Source organism: Chiloscyllium plagiosum, unplaced genomic scaffold, assembly GCF_037043375.1.
Source record: "Chiloscyllium plagiosum isolate Xiang-an unplaced genomic scaffold, Cpla_swu_hap1 HiC_scaffold_10, whole genome shotgun sequence".
Taxonomy (NCBI): domain Eukaryota; kingdom Metazoa; phylum Chordata; class Chondrichthyes; order Orectolobiformes; family Hemiscylliidae; genus Chiloscyllium; species Chiloscyllium plagiosum.
In genome coordinates this window covers 27,085,590-27,112,971 of record NW_028270148.1, presented here as the reverse complement: position 1 = coordinate 27,112,971, position 27,382 = coordinate 27,085,590, and the positions used below count along the sequence as shown (strand labels likewise).

Genomic DNA, 27,382 nt, shown 5'->3' with positions numbered 1-27,382 from the left:
GGCTGGAGGAGGGGTGTGGGGTGAGGGAGGCTGGAGGAGGAGTCTGGGGTGAGGGAGGCTGGAGGAGACATGTGGGGGAGAGGGAGGCTGGGGGAGGGCTGTGAGGGAGAGCGAGGCTGGAGGAGGGGCGTGCGGGAGAGGGAGAGTGGAGGAGGCGTGTGGGGGAGATGGAGGCTGGAAGAGGGGCGTGGGGGAGAGGGAGGCTGGAGGAGGGGTGTGAGGGAGAGGGAGGCTGAAGGAGGGGTGTGAGGGAGAGGGAGGCTGGAGGAGGGATGTGCGGGAGAGGGAGAGTGGAGGAGGCGTGTGCGGGAGATGGAGGCTGGAGGAGGGGTGTGGGGGAGAGGGAGGCTGGAGGAGGGATGTGAGGGAGATGGATGGTGTGGGGGAGAGGGAGGCTAAAGGAGGGATATGAGGGAGAGGGAGGGGTGTGGGGGAGAGGGAGGCTGAAGGCGGGGCTTGGGGGAGAGGGACACTGAAGGTGGGGCTTGGGGGAGAGGGAGGCTGGAGGAGGGGTGTGAGGGAGTGGGAGGCTGGAGGAGGGGTGTGAGGGAGAATTCTGGATCGAACTCTAGAAGCTGTCTGTGTCAAAGAGTTTGGGTAGAGAGCATGAGTGTGCCATTGAGTTGAAGGATTAGCTGTGATCATATTAATGGCAAAGCATGCTCAATTAGCTAACTGGTCTATATTTGCTACCTTTCTATTTTAAGATTGAATAAATTGAGGAGCTACTACTATTCTTGGAAAAATTGTAGTAGGTCCTACTGTACCTATCAACATCCATGTCCAATATCCCCAATGCACTGACCAGTAAAGGCAAGTGTACCAAAACCTTCGTCACTACCCTGTCTACCTGCAACTCCACTTTCAAGGAAGTATGAACCTACACCCATGGTCTCTGTTCTAGAACACTCTCCAGGACACTTCCATTAATTGTGTAAGTCCTGCCCTGATTTGCCCTACCAAAATGCAACACCTCACATTTATCTAAACTCCATCAGCCACTCCTCGGCCCATCGTCATTGCTCTGAATATTGGAATTGAGATATCATGTTGTGGACAGGAAATTAGTTACGCCACTTTTAGAATATTGCTTTCAATTCTGGTCTCCCTGCTATAGGAAAGTTGTTGTGAAACTTGAAAAGGTTCAGAACAGATTTTCAAGGATGTTGCCATGGTTGGAGTGTTTGAGCTATAAGAGAGGCTGAATAGGCTGGGGCTGTTTTCCTAGGTTATGGACACTGAGGGACATGGATAGTGTGAATAACCAAGGTCTTTTCCCCAGGATAGGAGAGTCCAAAACTAAAGGGTACAGGTTTAAGGTGAGAGGGGAAATGATTTAAAAGGGACCTAAGTTGCAACATTTTCATTCAGAGAGTGGTACGTGTATGAAATGAGCTGCCAGAGAAAGTGGTTGAGGCTAGGACAATTGCAACATTTAAAAGGCATCTGGATGGGTATCTGAATAGGAAGGGTTTAGGGGGATATAAGTCAAATGCTGGAAAATGGGACTAGATTTATGTTGAATATTTGGTCTGCATGGATAAGTTGGACCGAAAGGTCAGTTTTCATGCTGTACAGCCCCATGCTTTATTTCAATTGTTAAATTTAAATCTGATACTGAGATCCATGATGCGATAAGCAGGGTTGTAACTGCCTGGTTAAAATGTTCCGGTTTTATTTATTTGCAATGGAAATGCATTCACTGTGACATTACTGGCATGTAATGATTTTGTGAACAGTGATGGGTCTTTTTGTGTCAATGTGTATGTCAGTTATAGAGTCATAGAGATATACAGATGGGAACAGACCCTTTGTCCAACTTGTACATGCCGACCAAAATCCTACATAAATCTAGCCCTATTTGCTAGCATTTGGCTCATATCCCTCTAAACCATCCCTAACCATTTACCCATCCAGATGCCTTTTAAATGTTGTAATCATTCCAGCCTCCACCACTTCCTCTGGCAGCTCATTCCATACACACACCATCCTCTGCGTGAAAAAAGTTGCCTATTTTGACTTTTAAACAAACTTGTGTTGCTAAGTTATGCAAGTTGGCTTGTACAAATTTAAGTTGTGTTTTGTATGGGAAATGAATACTTTCCTTGTGTGCTGCAGCGTTATATTTAAGAGTGATTTGATTGATGAGCTCTTCTCATTCTGCTTCTGGGAGAGTCTAAATACAACATATGTCAACACACATAAGTGCAGAAGTATTATTATTACATCCTGAATCAGATAATAAATGAGCTGGTAAGCATAAAAAGGTAGCCTCGAAAATCAAAAAGTGGCCCTTGAAAATATCTCTTCAGGGTGGCTCTCAAAAGTACTTTGAACTCTAGTGTTAAGCCCCTAAATGGTGCACTCATCCACCAGGTGGCCAATTAGTCTGGTAAAGTGACCAATTAACAGCCACTTCCCACCCCCATCATTATTGGGAGATGCTACTATGTGGACAAACAACCAGGAAAACCCTGGTAGCCTGTGTGAGCTTCCAGAGGTTCACACTTTATACCACTTCATGGCTCCTGATGAGATCCCTGGTAACAATGACAGTGCCATAGCAGACACCATTACTGCAGTGTGCACCCCTTGATCTCTGTGGTCTCTCTTCCTGGTCCATACAGGGAAACAAAGGATTTTCAACATCTCAAATTGCAGATGTCTCCTCCATTCTGCAGCATCAGAAATGGCCGCCACCACAATGGCGTTGCCAACATCGTGAATGAACCGGTAGCATTGAGATTCAGCTGTCATCCTCAATGCAGCGGTGGCCTCATAATTGGCAGCCACTAGGAAAACACTGCCACTTAGTCCAATCCTCTCATCAGCACAGGATCAACTTCCTACCGCGGGACTTTTTAATTGTTGATAGAATTCAGCCAGATATGTTTTAACCAGCGCCACTGAAACACAGCATTCCAGTATCCAGTTTTTGCTGCCATATTATTTCACTGGTTAGAAGCCTATTTTGTCCATGCCTATTTTACTTAGGAAAATCAGAAAAGGGATGCAGACATATCCCTTAAGGGTTAAGGGTAATATTTAGTATGTAAGCTGTATTAATAGCACTGATTAATAAACAAAAGATTTGCTGGGTTTGCAGGGGACAGCTAAGCTGGTATCTGATAAGAGGTGGTGACACTTCAATGATGATTGAGTGGAGGAACAGGACAACCGGGTGAGGGACAGGATTAGAAAGAGGGCTATATTTTGTTTTTATTCTAATGCTTTTAAAAACTTGGCCAAACACTGTGAGGAAAGTCATTTTCCCAATGCTAACAATGATCATTGAGTCATAAAGATATACAGCATGGAAACAGACCTTTCAGTCCAACTCATCCACACTGACCAGAAATCCTAATCTAGTCCCATTTGCCAGCACTTGGTCCATATCCCTCTAAACCTTTCTTATTCATATACCCATCCAGTTGCTTTTAAATGTTGTAATTGTACCAGCCTCCACCACTTCCTCTGGCAGCTCATTCCATACACACACCACCTCTCACCTTAAACCTGTGCCCTCTAGTTTTGGACTCCGATGTCCAGAAATTCTCCAAACTAAACAGCACAGGCAGTCAGCTGTGACAGTTCACTGCCTGGTCAGACAGACGTTCACCGCTCCTTTTTTTTCTCCTTTCACATAGTACCCATTTTCTCTCTCTTTCTCTCTCTCTTCCTTGTTAAAGTGCCACTGTTTTGATCTTTTTGTTTCCAAAAAGTTCCAAAACAATGCAACAGCTTATAAAACAGTAATTACCGCTCCAAGAGTTCGAGGAAATCAGCTTCAGCACTGAAAAAAACCTCAAAAAAGGAGCAGCCCTTATAGCCGCAAACCTTTTCCCATCCTCCAGTGAGTGTATCAAGTTCCAATTGGTTTTAAGTTGATAAAAAAAAAAGCTAAATGCATTCTAAAACAATTCAGTAGCAATATTGGTCAATGAAGAATTGGTCAATGAAGTTTTTTTCTGTTGGGCTTACCTGACTTGACTGCGATATTCGACGTGTTCTGTTATACAGAACCATGGATTCACCTTCTCTCGTTCGTGCAATTGTCCAGCTCCAGGCAACCATTGTTTTTAGAGACTCCTTTATTGGCCACCGATACACTTCTTTGTCCTGAAATGTTATTGGAACATTCTCATTTAGAATTACATTTTTTTTTAAAAGTATAATGGACGATTTTAAAAGAAATCAAAAATATCCAGCTGGTTTGCCTTCAATTGTCGGAAGTAAGTGATGATATGGTTTTAAGTCCTAACTGGGCGACAGTAAGTCCAAGTCAAGATTACAGAGATTTTTATATCAGGGCAAATTACTGCAGATGCTGGAATCTGTGCTGATAATAAAATATTGTGGAAATCACAGCGGGTCAGGCAGAATCCATGGAGAGAGAGCAAGCTAATGTTTTGAGTCTAGATGACTCTTCATCAGAGCTGATGTGAAATGTGGAGGGGATAGCATTTATGCAATAGTACAGGATAGAGCGCTGGGGGAGAAAGGGTGTTGATAGTGCAGATTAAGTGATCGGAATGTGAGTCGAAAAGTGTGGAGCAGGTACAGTAGGTCAGGCAGCATTGAGAAGCAGGAGAGTCTACGTTTTGGGCATAAGCCTTTCATCATTCCTGATAATGGGCTTATGCCTGAAACGTTGACGCTCCTGCTCTGCTGATGCTGCCTGACCTGCTGTGCTTTTCTTGTGTCACACTTTTTGACTCTGATCTCCAGAATCTGCCATCCTCACTTTCTCCTAATTGGAATGTGAGAACTGCCAAGCTGGAAAGAATAGATGGTCCCAATGAAATGGGGGGAGAAAGAGAGGATATGGTGACAGAGAATGCAACAAGTAAAGCTAAAAGGGAAGTAATGAGAGTGGGTTCACAACCTGAAATTGTTGAACTCAATATTAGCTTATGAAACTTTTATAAAATTGAAAGGGTACACTGTATCTTTAAGAGAGAGTGAATGTTGTTCTGCATTAAGAGCTTACAAGCACCTGTGTCATATGACTAAACAGCAACCCCAGAGTTTACTGGAAAATTGAAAATATGTTACATTTGGCTGTGAAATGGATACCTGTGTTGGTTGCTGTTTTGACAACAATTCAAATTTAACCAGTATAAATTATGCCCCCAGATATTAAAACCCAATTGAGTTTGAATTTATTGTTTTGCCAACATTGAATCAATGAGATGATCCAATGTTTGGGATATAAAAAAGCCTAGCAGTTTGAAAATCAGTCAGAGCAACTGCCATCAACACAAATCCAAGAAATTAGGAAACAATCTATATCAAAGGTACCTTTTCATATGAAACATATTTGCAGTAAAAAGAAAGATGACCCAGGAAGATCTTCAGCCAGGAGAAGACAGATGCCTGTTGTATGGTTTTGAAATTAAGTTGATGTAATTTTAATAAATATTTTATTGGAACAGTATATTGTTCTCGAGTTGGAAGCAGATAATATGCAATAAGAGAAAGAGGGCTTAGAATTGTGAATAATTTTTGTTTAATGTTTAACAGACAGCAACAATCGCATGATTATGGTACATTTCTTATACTGGGGTCTCACTTAGCCAATAACTTATTGACAGTCCTTTCTAATGAATTGGTGAAAGATTAAGGAAATTTATTGATCTCTTTATAAAGGGAATTGAATAAATATTCAAGAAAGGAGAGAATTGTAGGACTACGGAGAATGGAACTGATCAAGTAGTTCTTTCAAAGAGCTGTTCTTTCAAAGAACAGATGCTTAGATTACAAACTATCCACAATGATCCCAGTATAATACATGCCAGCTTCCAACCCTCGAACTTCAAGGACTGCCTCTGGGCTCCACTTGTTCCCTTTGGTTAGCACAGTTAGGAGATGTGTCTGAAGGTTTGGCCATCAACAGCCTTGACAATTGGAACAAGTGATTTGGGATTTACTTTTATTTGTGAGGCATCAGATACAAATGTGGGAAAGATTGGTGGGTGCCTTGACTTTAGACAAATTCAAATTGTAGCAGCCTTGGAGACCCAAATCCCTCTGGAGAATAGCACATCAAAGACAATTTTTCTGGTAAATACTAGTGCTTTGAAAGTGTGTTCTGCTTTTATTACTTTCTGGTTACTGATTGTTTGTATCTTAGTGCCTCAGAATGAGGATGACACTTGCTCATGGCAATTGATCTGTGCGGACTCTTAACATGGGGAGGCTGTTGCATGCAGCTATCACACTGGCTGGCTGACAAGAACATTCTCCCACTCTCTCTGCTGCCATAGGTGTATATGAAGGATTTACAGATTGATAATCAACATGTTTGATTACATTACTGTACACCTTCCACAGTCATCAAGTGTTGAGGTGGGATTTGAACTTGGAGCGTCAGGCCATGATATAACGATGTTATGCACTACGCCATAGACTCCTCTTATTGTTGGATAAAATGTTTGCTAAAACTCACTCAGTAGACAAGACTCATTCTCTCCTTTTCACAGCTTCATTTACATTCATTTAAATCTATTTTATCTTTCTCTGCAATGTAAAATCCATCTGTCTTTGGCATGGGCTTCTGCCTCTATCAAAAGTATAAAAGAAATTTTCCAATTCCGTTCAGTTCAGAAGAGTTATACTGGCATGCTGAGCTTCTCTAATATTCAGTGTGTTGGTTTCAGATTTCCAGCATCAATAGTATTTTGCCTCAACAATGATAAACTGTTCAGTTTTCACTCTGCAAGTTTACACCATTATCCTTTTTGCATTGTTACAATTTAATCATTCTTGTGTATTCATTATGCTCTATACAATCACATCTATTGATGAGATAAGTACGTCTCTCCTACCTACCTTTTCAGATAGAAGTTTGAATGGTTTTAACAAAGGATGAATCTTGGCAGCTTCACTGCATGTTTCACCATACACCCATCCATTTGCAAACTGGAAAAATAACACCAGGTTATTTTGTTCTTATCATTGTTTGGGTTTCAATAAATCATTGACAATATTCAACCACTGTTGTGACAATGCTGTCGCTTTAAAAAGGTTACTTTGTCCTTGATTTTGTTTTGAAGAGAGGTTGGAAAGGCAGAGGTGCCGAAGAGTTGAGTTTAACAATGGAAGGGGAGTGGCCAATTCTCCCAGTTCAAGTTTTTCTCTACCTTGTTTTTAGCTGTAGCAGTCACAGGATGTGTAAGTGCAGGAGAATTGCAAGCTTCAGTAATGAATTCTTCTGACTTTATTCAGAAATCTCTCTGTGGAAGTTGTTCCTTCTGCCTGTAAGAATCTGTGTTTGAACTTACCTTTTTGCCAAGGTGTGTGTTTATGGGATGTTACTGTATTGGAACAGTTAATTAGTAATAGTTACTGTATCGGGTCAGTTAAGTTTTCCGGTAAAGTTACACTAAATTCTGCTTCCTTTCGTTTGTGTTTCAACTGTAGAGTTTTAAAAAATTCCGTTTTGCTAAAAGCCAAGTGGTTTGACCAGCTACATCACTCCTGGAATATCCATTTCACATCTGCCTTTAAAATAAGAAAGGGTTAGGGTCTAGGCTACCTTCTTAAAATATTGTGAAGAGATCTGGCCTGTTCCATAGCACTGTAGCAAACTCAATTGGCCTAACAGTTATTGATGCAGTATGCTGGTATTCAAATATCTCATGAAGCTGTAAAGTGCTGTTTCAATGAGTACTAGTCAATATGGCAAGTTCCTGGTGTTGCATGCAATGCTAAGGAGAGGTGGTACATATAGTGCAGAACACTCCCCTACAAAGAACGAAACAGAACAGTCACAGTTACAGTATTTACACATTCAACACAGTCTAAGAGCGAACTGTTTTATCATATTAGATTAGATTAGATTACAGTCTGGAAACAGGCCCTTCGGCCCAACAAGTCCACACCGACCCGCCGAAGCGAAACCCACCCATACCCCTACATTTACCCCCCACCTAACACCACGGGCAATTTAGTATGGCCAATTCACCTGACCCTGCACATCTTTGGACTGTGGGAGGAAACCGGAGCACCCGGAGGAAACCCACGCAGACACGGGGAGAACGTGCAAACTCCACACAGTCAGTCGCCTGAGGCGGGAATTGAACCCGGGTCTCAGGCGCTGTGAGGCAGCAGTGCTAACCACTGTGCCACCGTGCCGCCCACCAGCAGAAAATAGGTCAGGATCTTGTAGAGATCAAAACAGATCTAAATTGGGAGAAAATGTATCCAACAATTCCTTGGGAGGTATGGGGGGAAATTAAATCTTAAAGCATCCTATTTTCCCTCAGAAAAGTTCTGCTCACAAGTGGTACACTATTGTGACATGATGAACAAGCAGCTCAATTGTAGCAAAACAAAACTAAATGTCACTGCAAAAAATAAGAGACAAATGTTCTTATAGGTGTCTTACGCTGTCTATAAAAGGTACAGTAGCACAGCATATTATTACATAATAACAGCAGGTTTTAAATTCAGTCCTCTAACTAATGAGTTCCTATGTTCGTCATGCTTCTATCAGAAGACGATGATCAGCAACGAGAGGTCACTTTTGCCTGCTTTTCAAAGGTCAATGCACAGCAGCATCAATGAAAGCTCAAGAGGAGGGTGCGCCCTCCATTGCCTACACTGTGAATCTTAAAGAAACTCAAGCAAGACTAAAACAATATTAACAGGCTTACCTTGTCCATTGCCCATTTGTCATGACTGTGCTCTGCATATTTGTTTACAAAATAATCCAACTTTTCTGGAAGGGTTGTACTAACAATGGAAGTGAACAAAGAAGAGCAGTTATGTCCTGAACTACATCTTTATATGAATAGAACTTACAAATCATTTATGGTAACATTGGTCATCACAGATGAAGATAATTTGATGCTTTCCCCCCTTTGCGCTCTCCTTTACTACTGACTAACTTACTGTATTTTATACCGGTTTCCTATTCTTTAGCAGAATGGTGTAATTGAGTACTACATCATTGGTTCAACTGTAAAATGCTTGTATATGTGATTTTAATTGCTATTAATTTTCATTTTCAAGATAGGAAACAAGAAAAGTTTAATAATGTATGGGGAAAGGGTAGGGCAATGGAAGTAAATGAGTTACTCGAGAGTTGCCACATTCTGGGATTCCATTAGGAGAAGGTCTTCTTTTCCTCTCTGTTTGAAAAAGAAGTAGGTCAGCTGTACCAGAATTGTGTCAGTCTCTTAGGGCAACACCAAACTGCTGTGTTTCTCCTCTACTGGGATACATAAGCTGGCTCTATATGGTTGGGAAAGCCTTCTTGGGTTGCAATCTGTTGATCTTCTTGTAACACTTCAACATTACTCGGCTGCAGAACGTGTTTCTGCTACTTTGCTTCCTTTCTACCTCTGTTTTTCAAATAAACAGCCAAGGACAAAATCAAACAAATACACTGACTGATAAAGCTGGTTTCATCCTGATCCACCAAAGTTAATACAAAAGTATAATGCATCCCCAGTCTTTTGTAATCATATCCAAAATGTTTTGTGATTGTTTCCTTACATCTTGGAAGTTTTGGTAATGCTTCCTACCTCTGTAGGTAGGAAAATAAGTTTGGAAGGGAAATTACTAGGCTAAAAGGGGATAACGATAGATTTGGGGAGGAAAGAAGGAAAGTAGCATATCATCTAGGGGTGGGAAGGCCTAAAGGCCATTGCGTGTGGCCTTTTGAATGAATCCAAATTTTTGCAGAACAAATCTTTTATTTTTTTTCATCCTTTATTATTTTTATTTTAATCTTAAAATGAATATACTTAAAATACCAGAGAGTAAAAGAAAATTAGTAGTTAGATTTTTACAAAATAATGTGAATTTTGAAGAATATATAATTGAAGTTTCTTGGATGCAGCCTTATTAGATTACAACTAACATAATGCGGCCTTCCAATATGAAAAGGTTCCCCACCTCTGATCTAGATGATGAGAGATTGCAGAGGACTGAGATGCAGAGTGTTCCAGTACCATGAATCAATATTACTATGTTGGTAATGTCCTGATGTTTAACATGATGTCAAAGGTTTGAGCACATAAAGGGTTTAACTTCTATTTAGAATGTGGTTAGATAGGATACAGGTGATATCCTATCTAAGTTCACTGATATCAACTAAACATAAAACCAAAGGACTGCGGATGATGAAAATTAGAAAAAACCCAGAAATTTCTGGAAAATTCAGTCGGTCTGGCAGCATCTGTGAGGGAAAGCAGAGTAAACCTTTTGGGTCCAGTGCCCCTTCTTCAGAATGGACTTGAGTTGTTCCAGAAATTTCTGTTTTTTTTTCAGAAATCAGCTGCTTGCTTTTCCATGTTCTTTTAACTTTGAAATTAAGGTTAGGCCAATGACTTTCCATTACAGTAGACTTTTTTTTATTCTTTATGGTTGACAATGGGTCTCAGCATTTCATACATATCAGGTTCACAACCTGCCACACCAGAGGGTGGCCTTTCATTAACTTTAACAGCAAATTCAGTGGGCCAAGTGTTAACCTATTTGAGAGATAGATCAAGGGATAACCATTGCTTTTCTTTTTTTTTGGAAAGAAAAGTGCAAGATACCACAACAAACATACATAAAAGCCTTGGGAATAGTGCGTTAAATCCATCTTGTCTGTTGTATAAGGACAGTTCTGGCTTAATCTGGGAGAGCTATAGTTGCATAGCTAGTATTTTTCATGGCATGAAGCTGATATACCACATTAATCCATTCATATTTATATTTCTTGTAAAATAAACTAGTTAGATGAATTCCAATTAGTCCCAAATAACTAGAGATGCTTTAAATTTGTATCTCAGAAAGACAATGACGCTACAAACAAGAACACAGTACTCAGCGCCTGTAATAAGGGGTCTGTATTATTGTCGTATAAGGTAACGATTTGGAAGGAATTAATATTCATGTTACATTGGCTCCACCCATTCTACTGATGTGACACAACCTGTAGGTGGAGACGAGGTGTTGTACTATAACTTTTGGAGGGGACAGATGTATCTGTACCAGCTCCAAGTTTCCTAGCAATTAAGTCTGACCAAATGTAGTTGGACTTAGTACGATCATGCAATAAATATAACATAATCTAAGGACAGTGCCTCTTCCATTAAAACTCTATATATCCCCTCCCACTAATCACCAGCTAGGCTCAAGACAACGCAAAGACAAAGGAAGACTGGTGGCAGCAAACCACCTCAAACTAGGATATTGGTAACTCCACTTTTAGAATGATGCATACAATTCTGTTCGCTTTTCTACAGGAAGCATGTTGTTAAACTTGAAAGGATGCAGAAATGATTTACAAGGATGTTGCTGGGACTGAAGGGTTTGAGTTATAGGGAGAGGCTGAATTTGCTGGGGCCATTTTCTCTGAAGCATTGGACACTGAGGGGTGACTTTATGGAGGTTTATAAATTCATGAGTGGCAAAAATAGGATTAATAACCAATGCCTTTTTTCCTTAGGCTTAAGGTGAGAGGGGAAAGAGTTAAAAAGGACCTGAGGGACAACTTTTTCACTCAGAGGGTAGTGCGTGTATGGAATGAGCTGCCAGAGGCAGTGGTGGAGGTGGGTACAATCACAACATTTAAAAGGCACCTGAATGGGTATATGAATAGAAAGACCTTAGACGGATATGGGCCAAATGCTGACGAATGGGACTAGATTAATTTAGAATATCTGGTCAAGTTGGACTGAAAGGTCTGTTTCCGTGCTGTACACCTCTATGATTCTATGAATATAGAATAATAAGAGATGATCTTATTGAAACATATAGAATTCTTCAGTGACTTGACAGAGTAGATGCAGACAGGTTGTTTAACCTTATGGGGAGAATCCTGGACTAGAAGGCATAATCTCAGAATAAAGGGTCATGCATTCTAAAACACAGAGGAAGTTCTTTTCTCGGAGGGTTGTGAATCTGTGGAATTCTTTGCTGCAGAGAGTTGTTGAGGTTGGTCAGTAAGTATATCCAAGACTGAGATAGATTTTCAATCAATAATGGAATAAAGGGTTATAGGGAAAAGGTAGAAAAATGGAGTTTAAGATAATCAGAGCAGTCATGATCTTGTTGAATGGCAGAGCAGACTCAATGGGATAAATGGGAGAAAGTGAGGACTGCAGATGCTGGAGACCAGAGTTGAAAAATGTGGTGCTGGAAAAACACAGCAGGCCAGGCAGCATTCAAGGAGCAGGAGAATCGACATTTCGGGCATAAGCCCATCTTCAGGAATGAGGCTGGTGTGCCAAGCGGGCTGAGATAAAAGGTAGTGGGGAGGGAATTTGGTGGAGTGGCGCTGGGAATACGATAGGTGGAAGGAAGTGAGGGTGAGGGTGATAGGCCGGAGAGGGGGTGGGGGCGGAGAGATTGGGAAGAAGATTGCAGGTCAAGAGGGCGGTGCTGAATCCTGGGGTTGGGACTGAGATAAGGTGGGGGGAGAGGAAATGAGGAAGCCGGAGAAGTCTATATTCTTCCCGTGTGGTTGGAGGTTCCTAGGCAGAAGATGAGACGTTGGAGTGGGAGGGGGAGTTAAAGCGTTCAGCCACGGTGTGGTTGGGTTGGTTGGTGCGGGTGTCCCAGAGGTGTTTCCTGAAATGTTCCGCAAGTAGGCGGCCTGTCTCCCCAATGTAGAGGAGACCACATCGGGTGCAGCGGATACAGTAAATGATGTGTGTGGAGGTGCAGGTGAATTTGCGACAAAGGTTTTTTTGTGAAGTTGTTTTTATCTCATTAACAAGGTTGTTTGGCATGCAAACAGATGGATCCATTGGGGCATTGGAGGGAGGTGAGGGGGGGAGGTGTGGATGCAAGTTTTGCACTTCTTGCTGTTGCAGGGGAAGGTGCCGGGAGTGGAGGTTGGGTTGGTGGGGGGTGTGGACCTGACGAGGGTGTCGCAGAGGGAGTGATCTCTCCAGAACACTAATAGGGGTGGGGAGGGAAATATATCGCTGGTGGTGGGGTCTGTTTGGAGGTGGCGGAAATGACGGAGGATGGGATAAATGGCCTACTTCAGCTCCGATCTATTACAGCATTAAGTTTCAATAAAGAGAAGTGATCAAAATCTGCCCAATCAAACCTTAACGTATCTACAGGTTGCGGGTTGAAATTTCCTTCGGTATCCACTGACGATTGTTTCTCCATCATTGCCACATAATTGGATTCCATGTAATCTGGAGGTAGGGCCCCAGCAACAGCATTCAAACAAGGCAAAGCTAACTTAAATAACTCTGGTTCATACTTCTGCAGAAAAACGGGAGAAATCAAAAGCAGCCATTAGATCATTGCCTGAAAATACAACACCTGCATCCTTTCTGTTTTGCTCCTTTATTTCCCTACATCCTTTCTATTTCGCTCTGACACTATTTCTGACAAGGCTCAAAAAAGTGAATCTCTAAAGGAATACAACCTGCAATTTCATTTGCAACATGATTTATTTTCATTCATGTGCGGCAACACTGACTAGGCCAGGATTTACTACCCACCCCTAGTTCCCTTCAGAAGGTGGTGGTGAGCTGTCTTCACAAATTGTACTGCAGTCCATTTGGTGTAGGTAGATCCACAATATGATTACAGAGGGATTTCCAGGATTTTGACCCATTGACACTGCTTACACAGGTAGACGATCCTTTATCCAAAGTTCCAAAATCTGAAAAGCTCCGAAATCCAAAGGTTTTCTTGTGAAGTTGTTTTTATCTCATTAACAAGGTTGTTTGGCATGCAAACAGTTAACCCAAGTTAACACCCACTCGATGCGTGTCATTCAGATGCAACATGTGGGGGCATGGCCCAGCATAGATAGGAGAAAGTGAGGACTGCAGATGATGGAGACCAGAGTTGAAAAATGTGGTGCTGGAAAAACACAACAGGCCAGGCAGCATCCGAGGAGCAGGAGAATCGACGTTTCGGACATAAGCCCTTCTTCAGGAATGAGGCTGGTGTGCCAAGTGGGCTGAGATAAAAGGTAGGGGGGAGGGAATTTGGGGGAGGGGCGCTGGGAATACGATAGGTGGAAGGAGGTGAGGGTGAGGGTGATAGGCCGGAGAGGGGGTGGGGGCGGAGAGGTCGGAAAGAAGATTGCAGGTCAAGAGGGCGGTGCGGAATCCTGGGGTTGGGACTGAGATAAGGTGGCGGGGGGGGGAGATGAAGGCCTGGATTCTCTCTCAAGGCCTGTTTTAGTTAGTACGTCTGCTCCTCCAGTAAGATTTTTAAAACTTTCACCATCAAACTGTTACTTATTTTGAAAAACTCCAAATTCCAAAAAACAGCTGGTTCCCAACGATTTCGGATAAAGGATCGTCTACCTGTATTTCCAACTCAAGATGGCTGAGTGGCTTAGAAGGTTCTTGCAGGTGTGCTGTTCACATGTATCTGCTGTCCTTGTCCTTCTATATGTAAGTGGTCATGGGTGCTGTCTAAGGATCTTTGGTGAATTTGGTGTAGATCGTACACACTAAAGCTACTGTGCATCAGGGGTGGACTGACAGAATAGTTTCAGATGCAGAGCAGTCAATTGGACTGTTTTGTCCTTGATGGTGTCAAGCTTAAAATGATTTTGGAGCTGTCCTCATCCAGTAAAGTGAAAAGTATTCTATCAGGCTCCTGATTAGTGCCTTATGGGTCATTGACAGGCTCTGGTCAGTCAGAAGATTAGATTAGATTAGATTAGATTACTTTACAGTGTGGAAACAGGCCCTTCGGCCCAACAAGTCCACACCGACCCGCCGAAGCGCACCCACCCAGACCCATTCCCCTACATTTACCCCTGCACCTAACACTACAGGCAATTTAGCATGGCCAATTCACCTAATCTGCACATTTTGGAGTGTGGGAGGAAACCGGAGCAGCCGGAGGAAACCCACACAGACACGGGGAGAATGTGCAAACTCCACACAGTCAGTCACCTGAGGCAGGAATTGAACCCGGGTCTCTGGCGCTGTGAGGCAGCAGTGCTAACCACTGTGCCACCGTGCCGCCCACTAAGATGAGTTAGTCTTAGCAGGATTCCTGGCTTCTGATCCACTATGACTAGAACAGTTCAATTTCTAGTCAATGTTAGCCCCAATGATGCTGGTTGTGGGGATTCAGTAATGATAACACCATTGAATGACGAGAGATAATGGTTAGATTCTCTCTTGTTTGACGCATATGTTGCTTGGCATTTATGTGGTGTGAATGTTAGCTGTGATTTATAAAAATATAGAGACCGTTCCCATTATTTCTCTTCGTTTTAGGTGGAACTGAGTTGAGTTTAGGGTGAGTGAATTTTAAAATGCTTCATGGTTTAAAGAGAAGAGAGCAAATGCAGATGTTTGGTAAATGACCTATAAGATAACTTAATTTAATTACTAATCTGAGGAACACTGTTGACAATTAGACACCATGTGTTACAATGCCCAGGGCCTGTTGGATATTGAGTTTGTCAATCAAGGGAGGACCAATGCTAATCAGCCAACTACAAAGAACAATGATTTAAAAAATGAAATAACAGAAAAGTAGTTTTGACTGGTTTTGGTAGGTGTGGAGTGACTTTCGAAGCTTTGGGATTTGCTGCTGTTTTTTAGTCTCTCTATTTTTCGATCCAATTAAAGAACTGTTGAACATTCTGAGAAAAGAGTCCCAGTCTGTAAGAAATAAGTAAATATTTCTTGAAGTCTACTGAAATTGTTCACATTCATCAGTGACTTCAAAACTGGATCTGCAATTACATCCCTGGGAACAACCCATTATCTAAGGATTGCATGAAGACTTGGCATTCATCATTTGAAACTATTTAAGCTCACTAACAAATTACAATTCTTTTATTTTCTTTCAATTTATCCCTTAAACATATCTCTGTCTATCTGTCTATGTGACAGTGAGGGTCATGTTCAAAGAATATTGAGTTTAAATCACAAATATTAATTAATGACCTTGTTTTGCTTTATCGTGCTAAAGTAACAGTATTAATTATAATTTTTTTTGTTTAAGTCATAAGCTTGGAATCCAAAATCTGTTGTTTGTAAAGTCTGGTTAGAAACAACTAGTCAACTTTATTAAATATTTTAATTTCACTATGCTGCAAATTCTGTGATAGAAATGCTGATTTGGTGTGGCTTGCTCTTCCTGGTTGTAATAAAACCAAAACTGAATATTGGCCAGGCATTCTTGCATTTAGAAATAGACTGCTTCAGAGTGAGGGGTCACAAATGGTGATGAACATTGTGCATGTCATCAATGAACATCCAGACTTCAGATCTAATAGTAGAAGGAAGGTCATTGATGAAGTAGCTGAAGACAGTTGGAGTGAGGATTTCAGCAGAGATGTCATGGAGCAGAGATTATAGACCTCTAACAACTATAACCACCTTCCATTTGTGCTAGGCATGATTCTAATCTGCGGATTTCCTGATTTCCAATTATTCTAGCCTTGCAACAAAGGGAAGGGTGTGACTTTGAGTGAGACGCCCTCCACATTCTGATGCTAAGTTCCTCAATCAGGCAGTGTGCCTTTCAATGAGGAAGACCTGATCACCTACTGACATAAGATGACTATTTGGACACAGTTTTACCTGTTGTTCACATGATATGCTAACAAATGGGCTACGGTTGGATTTTTTCAGCAATAAAGAATCAGACCCTTAACGCTTACTAATTGTCCACTTAAAGGCTTCAATTAGCAGCAGGGCAAGGGAGTTGACTGTGATCCCATTCAGATAGAACATAGTTCTGCTGGAGACTGGATGGCTGTAAGCATTCAGATATGCCACCAATGTGCCCAATTAAATGCCCTACCCACTCAAAAGCTTGCCAACAGAGAGAGCAGGAGATTCAACCACCTATATAATTTATTATAATTATTAAGTAAAAGGGAATGGGTCTGCTATTTTTAAATTGTTTTCAGAACTATAAGACCATTTAGACTTTAATAAAGAAAATAAAGCATTGTTGGTAGATAATGAAATAGAAAGAAAAGGTACCTTCTGGGACAAGGCATCAAAAATCCCCCAGAACAACTTCCTGGAGAGATGAAGTTCCTCTTCTGAAGTTGTTCCAAAGCTACCCCAACCTCCAGGGAGACAGTAATACTTCCAACACCTTTCATAGTGATTAGTCAATAACTGGAAGAGGAAGATGATAAGCCAGTTACTGGACCAAAATTACTTTTCAAGAAATGACATTGATCATATTTCATTAGACAATGTGTACCATTCCCAGAAAAGGCACACAATGTAACCTGCAGAACTTTAATAACTTCAAGGATTGAAAGAACCAGCAAAGAAAACCTATTACACACAGAACGAATCAGCAATAACTGTTTCTGGAATAAACTATTTCCCGAGATGAAAGGGTCAAGGAGAATATGTTATAAAGGAATTGAAATCAACATGCTAACTAAACATCCCTAGGAAGGAGGAGAAAGTAAGGACTGCAGATGCTGGAGATCAGAGTCGAGAGTGTGGTGCTGGAAAAGCACAGCCGGTCAGGATGCATCTGAGGAGCAGGAGAATCGATGTTTCTGGCATAAGCCCTTCATCGGGAATGAGGCTTGTGGACAGTGCTGAGAGATAAATGGGAGGGGAGTAGGGTTGGGGGGAGTAGCTGGGAAAGCGATAGGTGGATGAAGGTGAGAAAGAAAGTGATAGGTCAGAGGGGGCAGTGATGGATGGGTCCAAAGATGGTGCCGAGTTGGAGGCTTGGGAATGGGATAATGTGGGGTGGAGGGTGTGGGGGGGAGGGGAATGAGGAAGCTGTTGAAATACACATTTATCCTATGTGGTTGCAGGGTCCCAAGGTGAAATATGAGGCGTTCCTCCTCCAGGCATTGGATGGTAACAGTTTGGCAGTGGAGGACACCCAGGACCTGCATGTCCTTGACGGAGTGGGAGGGAGAGGTGAAGTGTTCAGCCACGGGGCGGTGAGGTTAGTGGGTGTGGGTGTCCCAGAGATGTTCTCTGAAATGATCCACAAGAAGGTGTTCTGTCTCCCTGATGTTGAGGAGACCACACTGGGTGCAATGGATGCAGTAGATATCATTGGGAGAGATGCAGGTAAATTTCTGACAGACATGGAGCCTTGGATGGAGGTGAGGGGAGTGGTGTGGGCACAGGTTTTGCACTTCCTGTGCTGGCAGGGAAACATGCCAGGAGTGTGGTGTGGACTGGTAGGCGGGGAGGGGGAGGGGGGGGGGCAGCGGTGTGGACCTGAAAAGGGAATCGTGAAGGGAATGGTCTTTTTGGAACGCTGTTAGGGATGGGGAGGGAAGTATATCTCTGGTGGTGGGGTCCGTTTTGAGGTGGCGGAAGTGGCAGACGATGATGTGCTGCATGCAGAGGTTGGTGAGGTGGAAGGTGAGGACCGGGGGATTCTCTCCTTGTTGCATTGGGAGCGGTGGGGTTCAAAGGTGGCGGTGCGTGAAGTGGAGGAAATGTGCTGGCGGGCATCGTCAACCACGTGGGAAGAGAAGTTGCGATCATGGAAGAAGGAGGCCATCTGGGACTTTCTGAGGTGGAATTGGTCATCCTGGGAACAGATGCAGTGGAGGCAGAGGAATTGGGAATAAGGGATGGCGTTTTTACAGGAGTTAGGGTGAGAGGAGGTGTAGTCTAGGTAGCTGTGGGAATTGGTGGGCTTGTGGTATATGAACTAATCTCTGCATCCTCCACCACTTTCGCCACCTCCAAATGGACCCCACCACCAGAGATTTATTTCCCTCCCCACCCCTATCAGCGTTTCGAAAAGACCATTCCCTCTGTGACTACCTCGTCAGGTCCACACCTCCCACCAGTCCACAACCCACTTCTGGCACCTTTCCCCGTCACCGCAGGAAGTGCAAAACCTGCGCCCACACCACTCCCCTCACCTCCGTCCAAGGCCCCGAGGCACATCCATCAGAAATTCACCTGCACCTCTCCCAATGTCATCTACTGCATCCGTTGCACCCAGTGTGGTCTCCTCTACATTGGGGAGACAGGATGCCTTCTTGTGGATCATTTCAGAACATGTCTAGGACACCCGCACCCACCAACCCCACTACCTCATGGCTGAACACTTCACCTCCCCCTCCCACTCCATCAAGGACATGCAGGTCTTGGGCCTCCTCCACCACCAAACCGTTACCACCTGTTGCCTGGAGGAGGAACAACTCATATGTTGCCTTGGGACCCTGCAACCACACAGGATAAGTGTGGATTTCAACAGCTTCCTCATTTCCCCTCCCCCCACATTATTACAGTCCCAAGCCTCCAACTCGGCACCACATCCGGACCTGTCCATCACTGCCCCCTCTGACGCATCACCTTCTCCCTTACCTTCATCCACCTATCGCTTTCCCGGCTACCTCCCCCCAACCCCAACCCCCTCCCATTTATCTCTCAGCACGGACCCACAAGCCTCATTCCTGATGAAGGGCTTATGCCCAAAAATGTTGATTCTCCTGCTCCTTGGATGCTGCCTGACCAGCTGTGCTTTTCCAGCACCACCATCACAATCCCTGGGAAGGAGTAAAAGCAACATAAACAAGCTGTTTCCTGTGAGAGAGTAGGTAACACTGCTGAATAACCTGCTGCCTCATGACCAATGGGCAGTTAAGACTGCCTGCAGAAGGATTGTTTTGAAGTAAAGGGTTAAATTCAGGGTAAGCTGTTTGAAGCAGACAGCTAACACTGAATGTAACAAGGAGCAGGGGAGCTATGTCTGATTTGACAGAAGCTGCAGACTTGAGATCTCCAGAAATGTCATCAATGTTGGGGATGAAAGAATCTAAAGGATCATCAATAATATCACATCACAAACTTGAAAGAGAGAAAATTATATAAGAAAGCAACTTTACAACTCTCTCTTAGCAAAACTTTGAAGAACAACACTGCACAAAAATTGAACCTTGCATACTTCCAGAGACAGACATTACTGGTGGAATCTGTCGAATTTCCATCATTAATTGGGTAATAGCCAAGTTGGGTTGTGCGGCTTAGCTTGCTTACTTGAGGGGTGTTATTTTAGTTGCTTCATGGAATAAAGTTTAAATAATTGGTTCAGTATTTGATTGTCTGAGAGACTTCTTAATAAGTAGCCGAATTAAAGATACCTTGTGGCAACTTACCCACAACACCATCCATCATGAATGCACCATTAGAAGCTGTGTAACAGTGGCAAAGGAAACAGGGGTGAGGTTAGAAGAAGACATTTACACAGCCAGTTGGTGAAATTGGAAATGTTTCACTTAAAAATGAAGTGGAAATAGATTTAATAATACTTCCATATGGGAATCAGGTAAGTTCTCAAGAAAGTAGCCATATTTTCCCTAGGATGGGGGATTGCAAGACGAGGGAGCACATTTTTAAGATGAGAGGAGAAAGATTCAAAAAAGACATAAGGGGCATTTTTTTTTACACAGAGGGTGGTTCTCATGTGAAATTAGTCTTCTGACAAAGTGATGGATGTGGGTACAATTAAAACATTTAAAAGACGTTTGGATAAGGATGTGAATAGGAATGGTTTGGAGGGATGTGGGCCAGGAACAGGCAGGTGGGACCATTTTAGTTTGGGATTATGTTCGGCATGGACTGGTTGGACCAGAGGGTCTATTTCTGAGCTGCATACCTGTTTGAATCCAAGATTCTATGTGCAGATTTGTGGGTCAAGATCTGGTAAATGGGACCATTGGACAGGTATTTAAACCAGTCAACACAGACATGATGGGCCAAACAGCCTCTTTCTATGCTGTATCATTGAATGGTATGAAGAAAGACCCAGATTATGCCTCTTACCTTTGAAAAAGCACCTAAGCTCTGCTTAACACCTGTACATCTCATACAACAGATTAAAACATCTATATACTGTATCATCTTTCCACCATGAAAGAAATTATATCTCAACATTTTCATCAGCATTAATAAAGATTGAGTTTTCAAACAAATGTACTCCAAATGATAAATATCCAGATTCCTTATTGTTCCTCAATCTTGACAACACATCTCATATTTTTCATGTATCAGTTTTTGTAAACAGAATAGATTAACACAATAGAAATGCTACCAAAATTCAGAAATACTTATTGGCTCGTTTAAATTTGTTCATGAGATATGTGTATCGCTGGCAATGGCAGCGTTGATTTCCCATTTCTAACTGCTGTAGAGAAGGTAGTGATGAGCTGCCCTTCTTCAATTGTTGCAATCCGTGGGCTGTAAGGATAACCACAGTGCTGTTGTGGAGCAGTTCCAGGAGTTTGACCCAGTGACAGTGAAGGAACAGCAATCTAGATCCTGATGAGAGTTTCTGCCTCCAACAAGGTACTTTATTGGATATGGCACTACTTACATTATCCCTTGTAATGTAAGAAATTGGGCTTGTAGATTGTGGTATTGAAGAATCAAATGAACATTCATTAAAATTAGCTAGTATGATACAATGATTACATTCACAGCTTCCTCAATGTCTAGGCAAACATTAAGCTATTAGATTGTAATAGAGCATTGTGCTTCCAGCATACCATGCTTCACAGGTACTTTATACTTCAAGGTCTTACGGTATGATTGACAAAATTGTGAGTTTGTCTCTTCAAAGCATATCACGAGACATAACACAACAGTTCCCAAACAAGATGTTTTGTGATTTGGAGGGGCACCTTCAGTGGTGGTCTTCCCACATACTTGCTGCTTTTGGCTTTCTGGGTAGTCGTGGTCATGGATCTGGAAGGTACTATAGCACAAGCCTTGGTGAATTACTGCAATGCCAATGTGCATCAGTGGTGAAGGGAGTGAATGTTCAAGGTGGTGGATAGGATGCAAATTAAGTGGTTTACACAGTTTTGGATGGAGTCAAGGCATCTTGAGTGTTGCTCGGACTGCAAAAATCCAGGAAATTGGAGAGTATTCCACCACATTCCTAACTTGTGCCTTGTAGATGGTGGACAGCGGAGACAGGAGGTGAATTACTACAGAATTTCTAGCCTTTGACCTGCTCCAGTAGAGACAATATTTATATGGTTGGTCCAGTTCAGATTTTGGTCAATACTAAATCCCAGGATGTTGATAGACAGCTATCCAGCATTGGTAATGTTATTGAACATCGGGGCTAAGGGTTAGGTTCTCTCTTTTTGGAGATGATCATTGCCTGTCATGAATGTTGCTTGCTACTGACTAGCACATGCCTGGATGTTGTCCAGGTCTTGCTGCATTTAGGCACTGCCTGCTTCAGTGTCTGAGAAGTCATAAACAGTGCTGGACATTGTGCAAACATCAACAATTATCCTCATTTCTGATCTTATGATGGAAGGAAGGTCATTGATGAAGTAGCTGAAGATGGTTGAACGTGGAACATTACCATGAGGAACTCATGCAGAGATATCCTTGAGCTAAGCGCCCCCATCATTGAGGATGGAGATACTTGTGGAGCCTCATCCTCCTATTGGCAGTTTTATTGCCTATCAGCATTCACAACTGGACGTGGCAAAACTTTACATCTAAGATCTGTTCATAGGTTGTGGAATGCTTAGCCTATTGCAAGTTGTTTCTGGTGTTTGTCATGCAAGGAGGGAAGTAGCCCTGTGTTATGCTTCAACCAATGGACACACAATGCTTGGAGTCACATTAGCGATATGCATTGAAGATGTTCAGCTCCTTAACGTTAATGGAAATGTACCATTCCTGCAATTGTTGCCATTCTTTGTTCCCTTGAAGAGGTTTAAAATTAATCAAAGCTTACACATTCTGCTGACAATGTAACCAATGATGAAATAATATTCTCCTATTTGCTCTTTTGACAGAGGCATTAAATAATTTAAAATTAATGGGGTAACTCCTACATTAAGGCTGAAAATGTGTTGCTGGAAAAGCGCAGCAGGTCAGGCAGCATCCAGGGAACAGGAGAATCTCCTGAAGAAGGGCTTATGCCCGAAACGTCGATTCTCCTGTTCCCTGGATGCTGCCTGCCCTGCTGTGCTTTTCCAGCAACACATTTTCAGCTCTGATCTCCAGCGTCTGCAGACCTCACTTTCTCCTCATAACTTCTACATTAAATCAACAGAAAAATAAATGCCGCATGTACATTAATATTGCCAAATCTTGTTCCTCCACTCAAAATTCCTTTCTAGCTTTAGATCAATGCTGTTTGCAGTTTGCTAATCAAACAACGCAACATGCCTTCCAACATGTTCAACTTTATATCTTTCAAGTGAGGGCTCTTGTGTGCAATGATAGTGTCTGTACCCCTGAGCCAGGAGGCCCGAGTTCAAGTCTCAGTGCTCCAGAAGCTTGTACTAACATCTCTGAACAGGTTGATTAGAAAAATATCTATACCTTTCATGTGCTCTGGCACTTTGTACTTGTTGGCCAGGCATGTTACCATGTACGCTTCTGGTAAAGTGATTTGAGATAAGTGTTAACAGCACACCAAGTTATCCTGCCCACAAAGAATTCCTGACCACCTATGTGTCATATAAGGAAAGTACAGGTATACAATCCTTTATCCGAAATCCTTGGGGCAAGTTGATTTTTTTCGGATTTCAGAATAAATGACATTTTCACAGTGAAATAAAAAAATCCCACCGAGCAGCAGATCCACGTGTGACTAATAGGAGCGCTGAGACACAATTGATGCCGATCAGTGCTGGGCCACGCCGCCATGTCTCATCTGAGTGGGTCAAGTGGGTATGGAGTTGGGTCACCTGTTCGCATGTCAAATATCCTTGTTATGCAGAAAAATACCTCATAAAAGAAACTTCAGATTTTGCAGCTTTTCGGATTTTGGAATTTCGGATAAAGGATTGTGTACCTGTAGAAAGTGTGCACCGGAGCTCCCATTTCTATGAAATTCAGTTTTGTTCAATGACTTCTTCTGTTTGTCAATTGAAAATAGCAGATGAAGGTGTTGCACATCAGGTAATGATCATGAAATAATTGATGATGGAAAGTGCATTAAGCTCCACATCATCCAAAAATGTAATATAGGGTTAGGTTGAGCGAAGGCAGAACATGTTAGAATCTCATGGACTGAAGACTTATATCTAAAGGTCTCTTCATGGTCTTAGTAACATTTTCATCTGACTGAGGTAATTTGTAACTGACTGCTATTGTGCAATAAATTACATCTTGTTCAAGACAAGAACCTCTTCCCATTAAGACTCAGTTGGTGGCAGCAAACTACCATAGCCATTACCGTGGGTTGGAATCACAAAATCAAACAGGACAGATGGAATATTGTACAGATACATTAAGAATTCCCATGAACACCAAGAACAAGAGCAATAATGAGCTTGAAGAACTTACCACCACGATTCGTCAATACACATACTTACTTTCAGAGGCATTTTTGCATGTTCATTCAGCAGGGGGACATCAAACACCAATCTCCTCAACAAATGCTGCATCATGGATGGTCGTAATTGGCTGTGTAGAAAGGGAATTCTCTCTGATGAAGTAAGAATGTGATTCCTTCTCATACTTACCATGACAGCAATGCAATAATTACATTGTCCTTTTAGACATTACTACATAAACATTCTTATTCTATTTTTTTGAATTGAGAAATCAAATAACGGGCAAACACCCATTTGTTGAGGACACCATCAAGAGAAAATTAAATAAATAATGCAAAAAGTGAACCTGGAAGTTTGATCTGAAAAGATTGGGGCGAAGTTGAAGAAGATCAGAATTCCCTTATGTTTAAGGATTTGAAACGAAATGCAGCAAAGAAAATTATGCTGTGATGATGCAGAACAGAAAGAGAATGTGAAGCATACTTGAAATGTAGGCTGGAATTTCACAGCCCCTGGGGTTAAGATGCCAGGTGGGGAAGGTTGTAAAACTAGGTGCTGCTCACAATGTGGTCTCCTCTACATTGGGAAACAAAGCGTAGATTGGGTGGCCACCTCACAGGACACCTACATTCTGTCTGCAAAAAAGACCCTGAACTTACAGGTGCCAGCCACTTCAACACACCACCATGTTCCCTGGCCACCCTGTTCCCTATCTCATGCAGTGCTCCAGCGAAGCTCAGTGCAAGCTGGAATGGCAGCACTTTATTTTCTGCCTGGGGACCCTGCAGCTTTCTGGACTCAATATTGTGTTCAATAACTTTTGGGCTTAAGCTCTCCCATGTTCTTACCCCAACCCCGACACACCAGGCCTCTGCTAACGACATTCCCATTGTTAGCCACTAACAGTCCCCATTAATAACTATTCTCTTTCCAAAGCTAGGTCATTATCCACTTCTTCTATCCAATTGCCCTTCTCTCTCTTTCGGCTCAATCCCTACCCTATCCTTTACTCTTTATCTCCTCTCCTTTCCTTACCTTCTTCATTTAAGCCAACATTCTCCCAGTTACTATCAGTTCTGAAGAAGGGTCATTCAACCTAAAATGTTAACTCTATTTTCTCTCCACAGATACTGCCAGATCTGTTGAGCTTTTCCAGCAATTTCTGTTTTCGTTTCTGACTTACATTATCTGCAATTCATTTGGTTTTTAGCCAATTAATGACTTTGGGGAAAACCCGTCTGCAGAGGCAGGCCCACCTTTGACATTGCTGCAAGGGGCTGAATCATCACTTCAGCCAAAAGATCAGCACTTGGATCAGCACTCACAATAGGAAAAATGTTTGGGCAATAATAACCATCTGAAAGTGAAATAGAAAGGACTTCAGAGCCAGTCCCAGCATGGTGTCATTGGGGATTTATTTAATGTAATGTTGAGTCACTATCTCTGATTGATTTTCCAGCACAACTGAACAGAAAGCAACATTAACTAATGCCAAATATAGAAAGTGATGCAATGCTGTGGATAGCTTGAACCCGAAACATTCAAGTTGTTGTCTTCTTTTCATTTAACTTACCCACAGATTGCTAGTAAGCATTCCTCAATGGCATCCCTCTGAGCCTTAGTGAGGGAGCACCCTTTAGACAGCCTGTAGACAGTGTGCAATAAGGAATCAATAAGAGACGCATGATGTTCAGTACCAGCAAAGAGTGGGGCACACTTGGTTAACAATGGCAGAACAGCAGTGCACAGGTATCGATTCAGTGCCAATGCCATATCTGTAGCACTCAAGGCGGCCTAGAGATTACGAAAAAAAAAACAAACATGTATATACATTTTATCTCTCCAGCAAAAAGGCCCTTAAGTCTAGGCAGACTGAGGAGGTTTAGAAACCCTGCTCAAACACACCCCTAATATCATGCTGAAATGCACATCTTGTTCTGGTTACCAGCCTGTTTGTTTCATGGTGGCTCTGTAGTTGGCACTGTTACCTCACTGCGCCAGGAACGCGGGTTCAATTCAACCTTTGGACAGTTGGCCGTGTGGCGTTTGCACATTCTCCCTGTGTCTGTGTGAGTTTCCTTTGGGTGCTCCGGTTTCCTCCCATAGTCTATAGATGTGCAAGTTAGGTGAATTGGCCATGGTAAATTGCCCATATTGTTCAGGGATATGTAGGCTAGGTGCATTAGGAGAAATGTAGAGTAATAGGGTAGAGGAATAGGTCTGGGAGGGTTGTTCTTCGGAGAGTCAGTATGGACTTATTGGGCTAAATGGCCTGTTTCCACACTGTAGGGATTCTATGATTTCTGTGAGTAAGACTCTACCCATTCTTCCTTAGGTAACCCCAAACATCAGACACTTCACTACTGTAATAACACATCTAATTTGTCGACTATCAATTTCTCTGATTCTAGCAAGTTCTGACCATATGGAACCTGTTTCCAGAATCCCAACCCATTTTTTTTCCAAATCCTTTGTTAATTGGAACAGAAAGAGGGTTTGGATAACGATGCAGGTGATCGATAAGCTGCCATCTATTCATTGATTAACATTTGATTAGACATAAATCATGTGCCATGTCAATACAGAAAATATACAGCTGTTACACCAATACCTTAGAGTTCCTGCAGGAATCATGATGTGCACAGCATATGGCTGACAGTCAATTGCAAAGGCAACTCTCCAATGTAGTTACAAATATGTTAAGCATTCTAATTTTGCATAAGATTTTTGCTCATGCACTGCAATAATGTGCTGCAGCTCTTCAGCTTACGCAGTCCCAAACTTTATGTTCTGTACTATACTGACTGGGATAATCACCCTCAAATTATAACAGCAATGCAAACTTCCCTCAAGCTGTCACTGGAGTGCGTAATCCAAGACGATTCACAAACATTACAGAGAATCTAACAAGGCACAGACAATTTATAGCAAATGCATTTTTGGGAGTGGACAGCCACAAGAACAAATTCTTAATATGTGCATATGGTAGTTGAGGCTCTACATTACCAAGGTAAATTAACTGGGGCAGACTCCTTGTGTAAATTTAGAACTGATCTTATTGAATGGTTGAGCAGGCTCAAGGGGCTGAATGGCCTATGGGCGTTCCTATTTCTTATGGTCTAACTCAACTGCTATTTCGTAAGTGCCATTCCTCATCCTTGAAAGAGA

General features: G+C 42.3%; 1 protein-coding gene across 1 annotated transcript in view; it reads right to left on the bottom strand.

Moving 5' to 3' along the window:
- Positions 1 to 27,382, bottom strand: part of ryr2a (ryanodine receptor 2a (cardiac)) — a 769,474-nt gene that overhangs the window by 176,127 nt on the left and 565,965 nt on the right. Inside the window, exons 48-54 of the mRNA XM_087991236.1 lie at positions 25,788 to 26,008; positions 24,254 to 24,344; positions 16,938 to 17,078; positions 13,058 to 13,221; positions 8,658 to 8,736; positions 6,832 to 6,921; positions 3,982 to 4,119 (exon numbers count right to left, since the gene is read on the bottom strand). Of these exons, the coding sequence (XP_087847362.1) occupies positions 3,982 to 4,119; positions 6,832 to 6,921; positions 8,658 to 8,736; positions 13,058 to 13,221; positions 16,938 to 17,078; positions 24,254 to 24,344; positions 25,788 to 26,008 (924 nt within the window). The remainder of the gene's footprint in view (positions 1 to 3,981; positions 4,120 to 6,831; positions 6,922 to 8,657; positions 8,737 to 13,057; positions 13,222 to 16,937; positions 17,079 to 24,253; positions 24,345 to 25,787; positions 26,009 to 27,382) is intronic.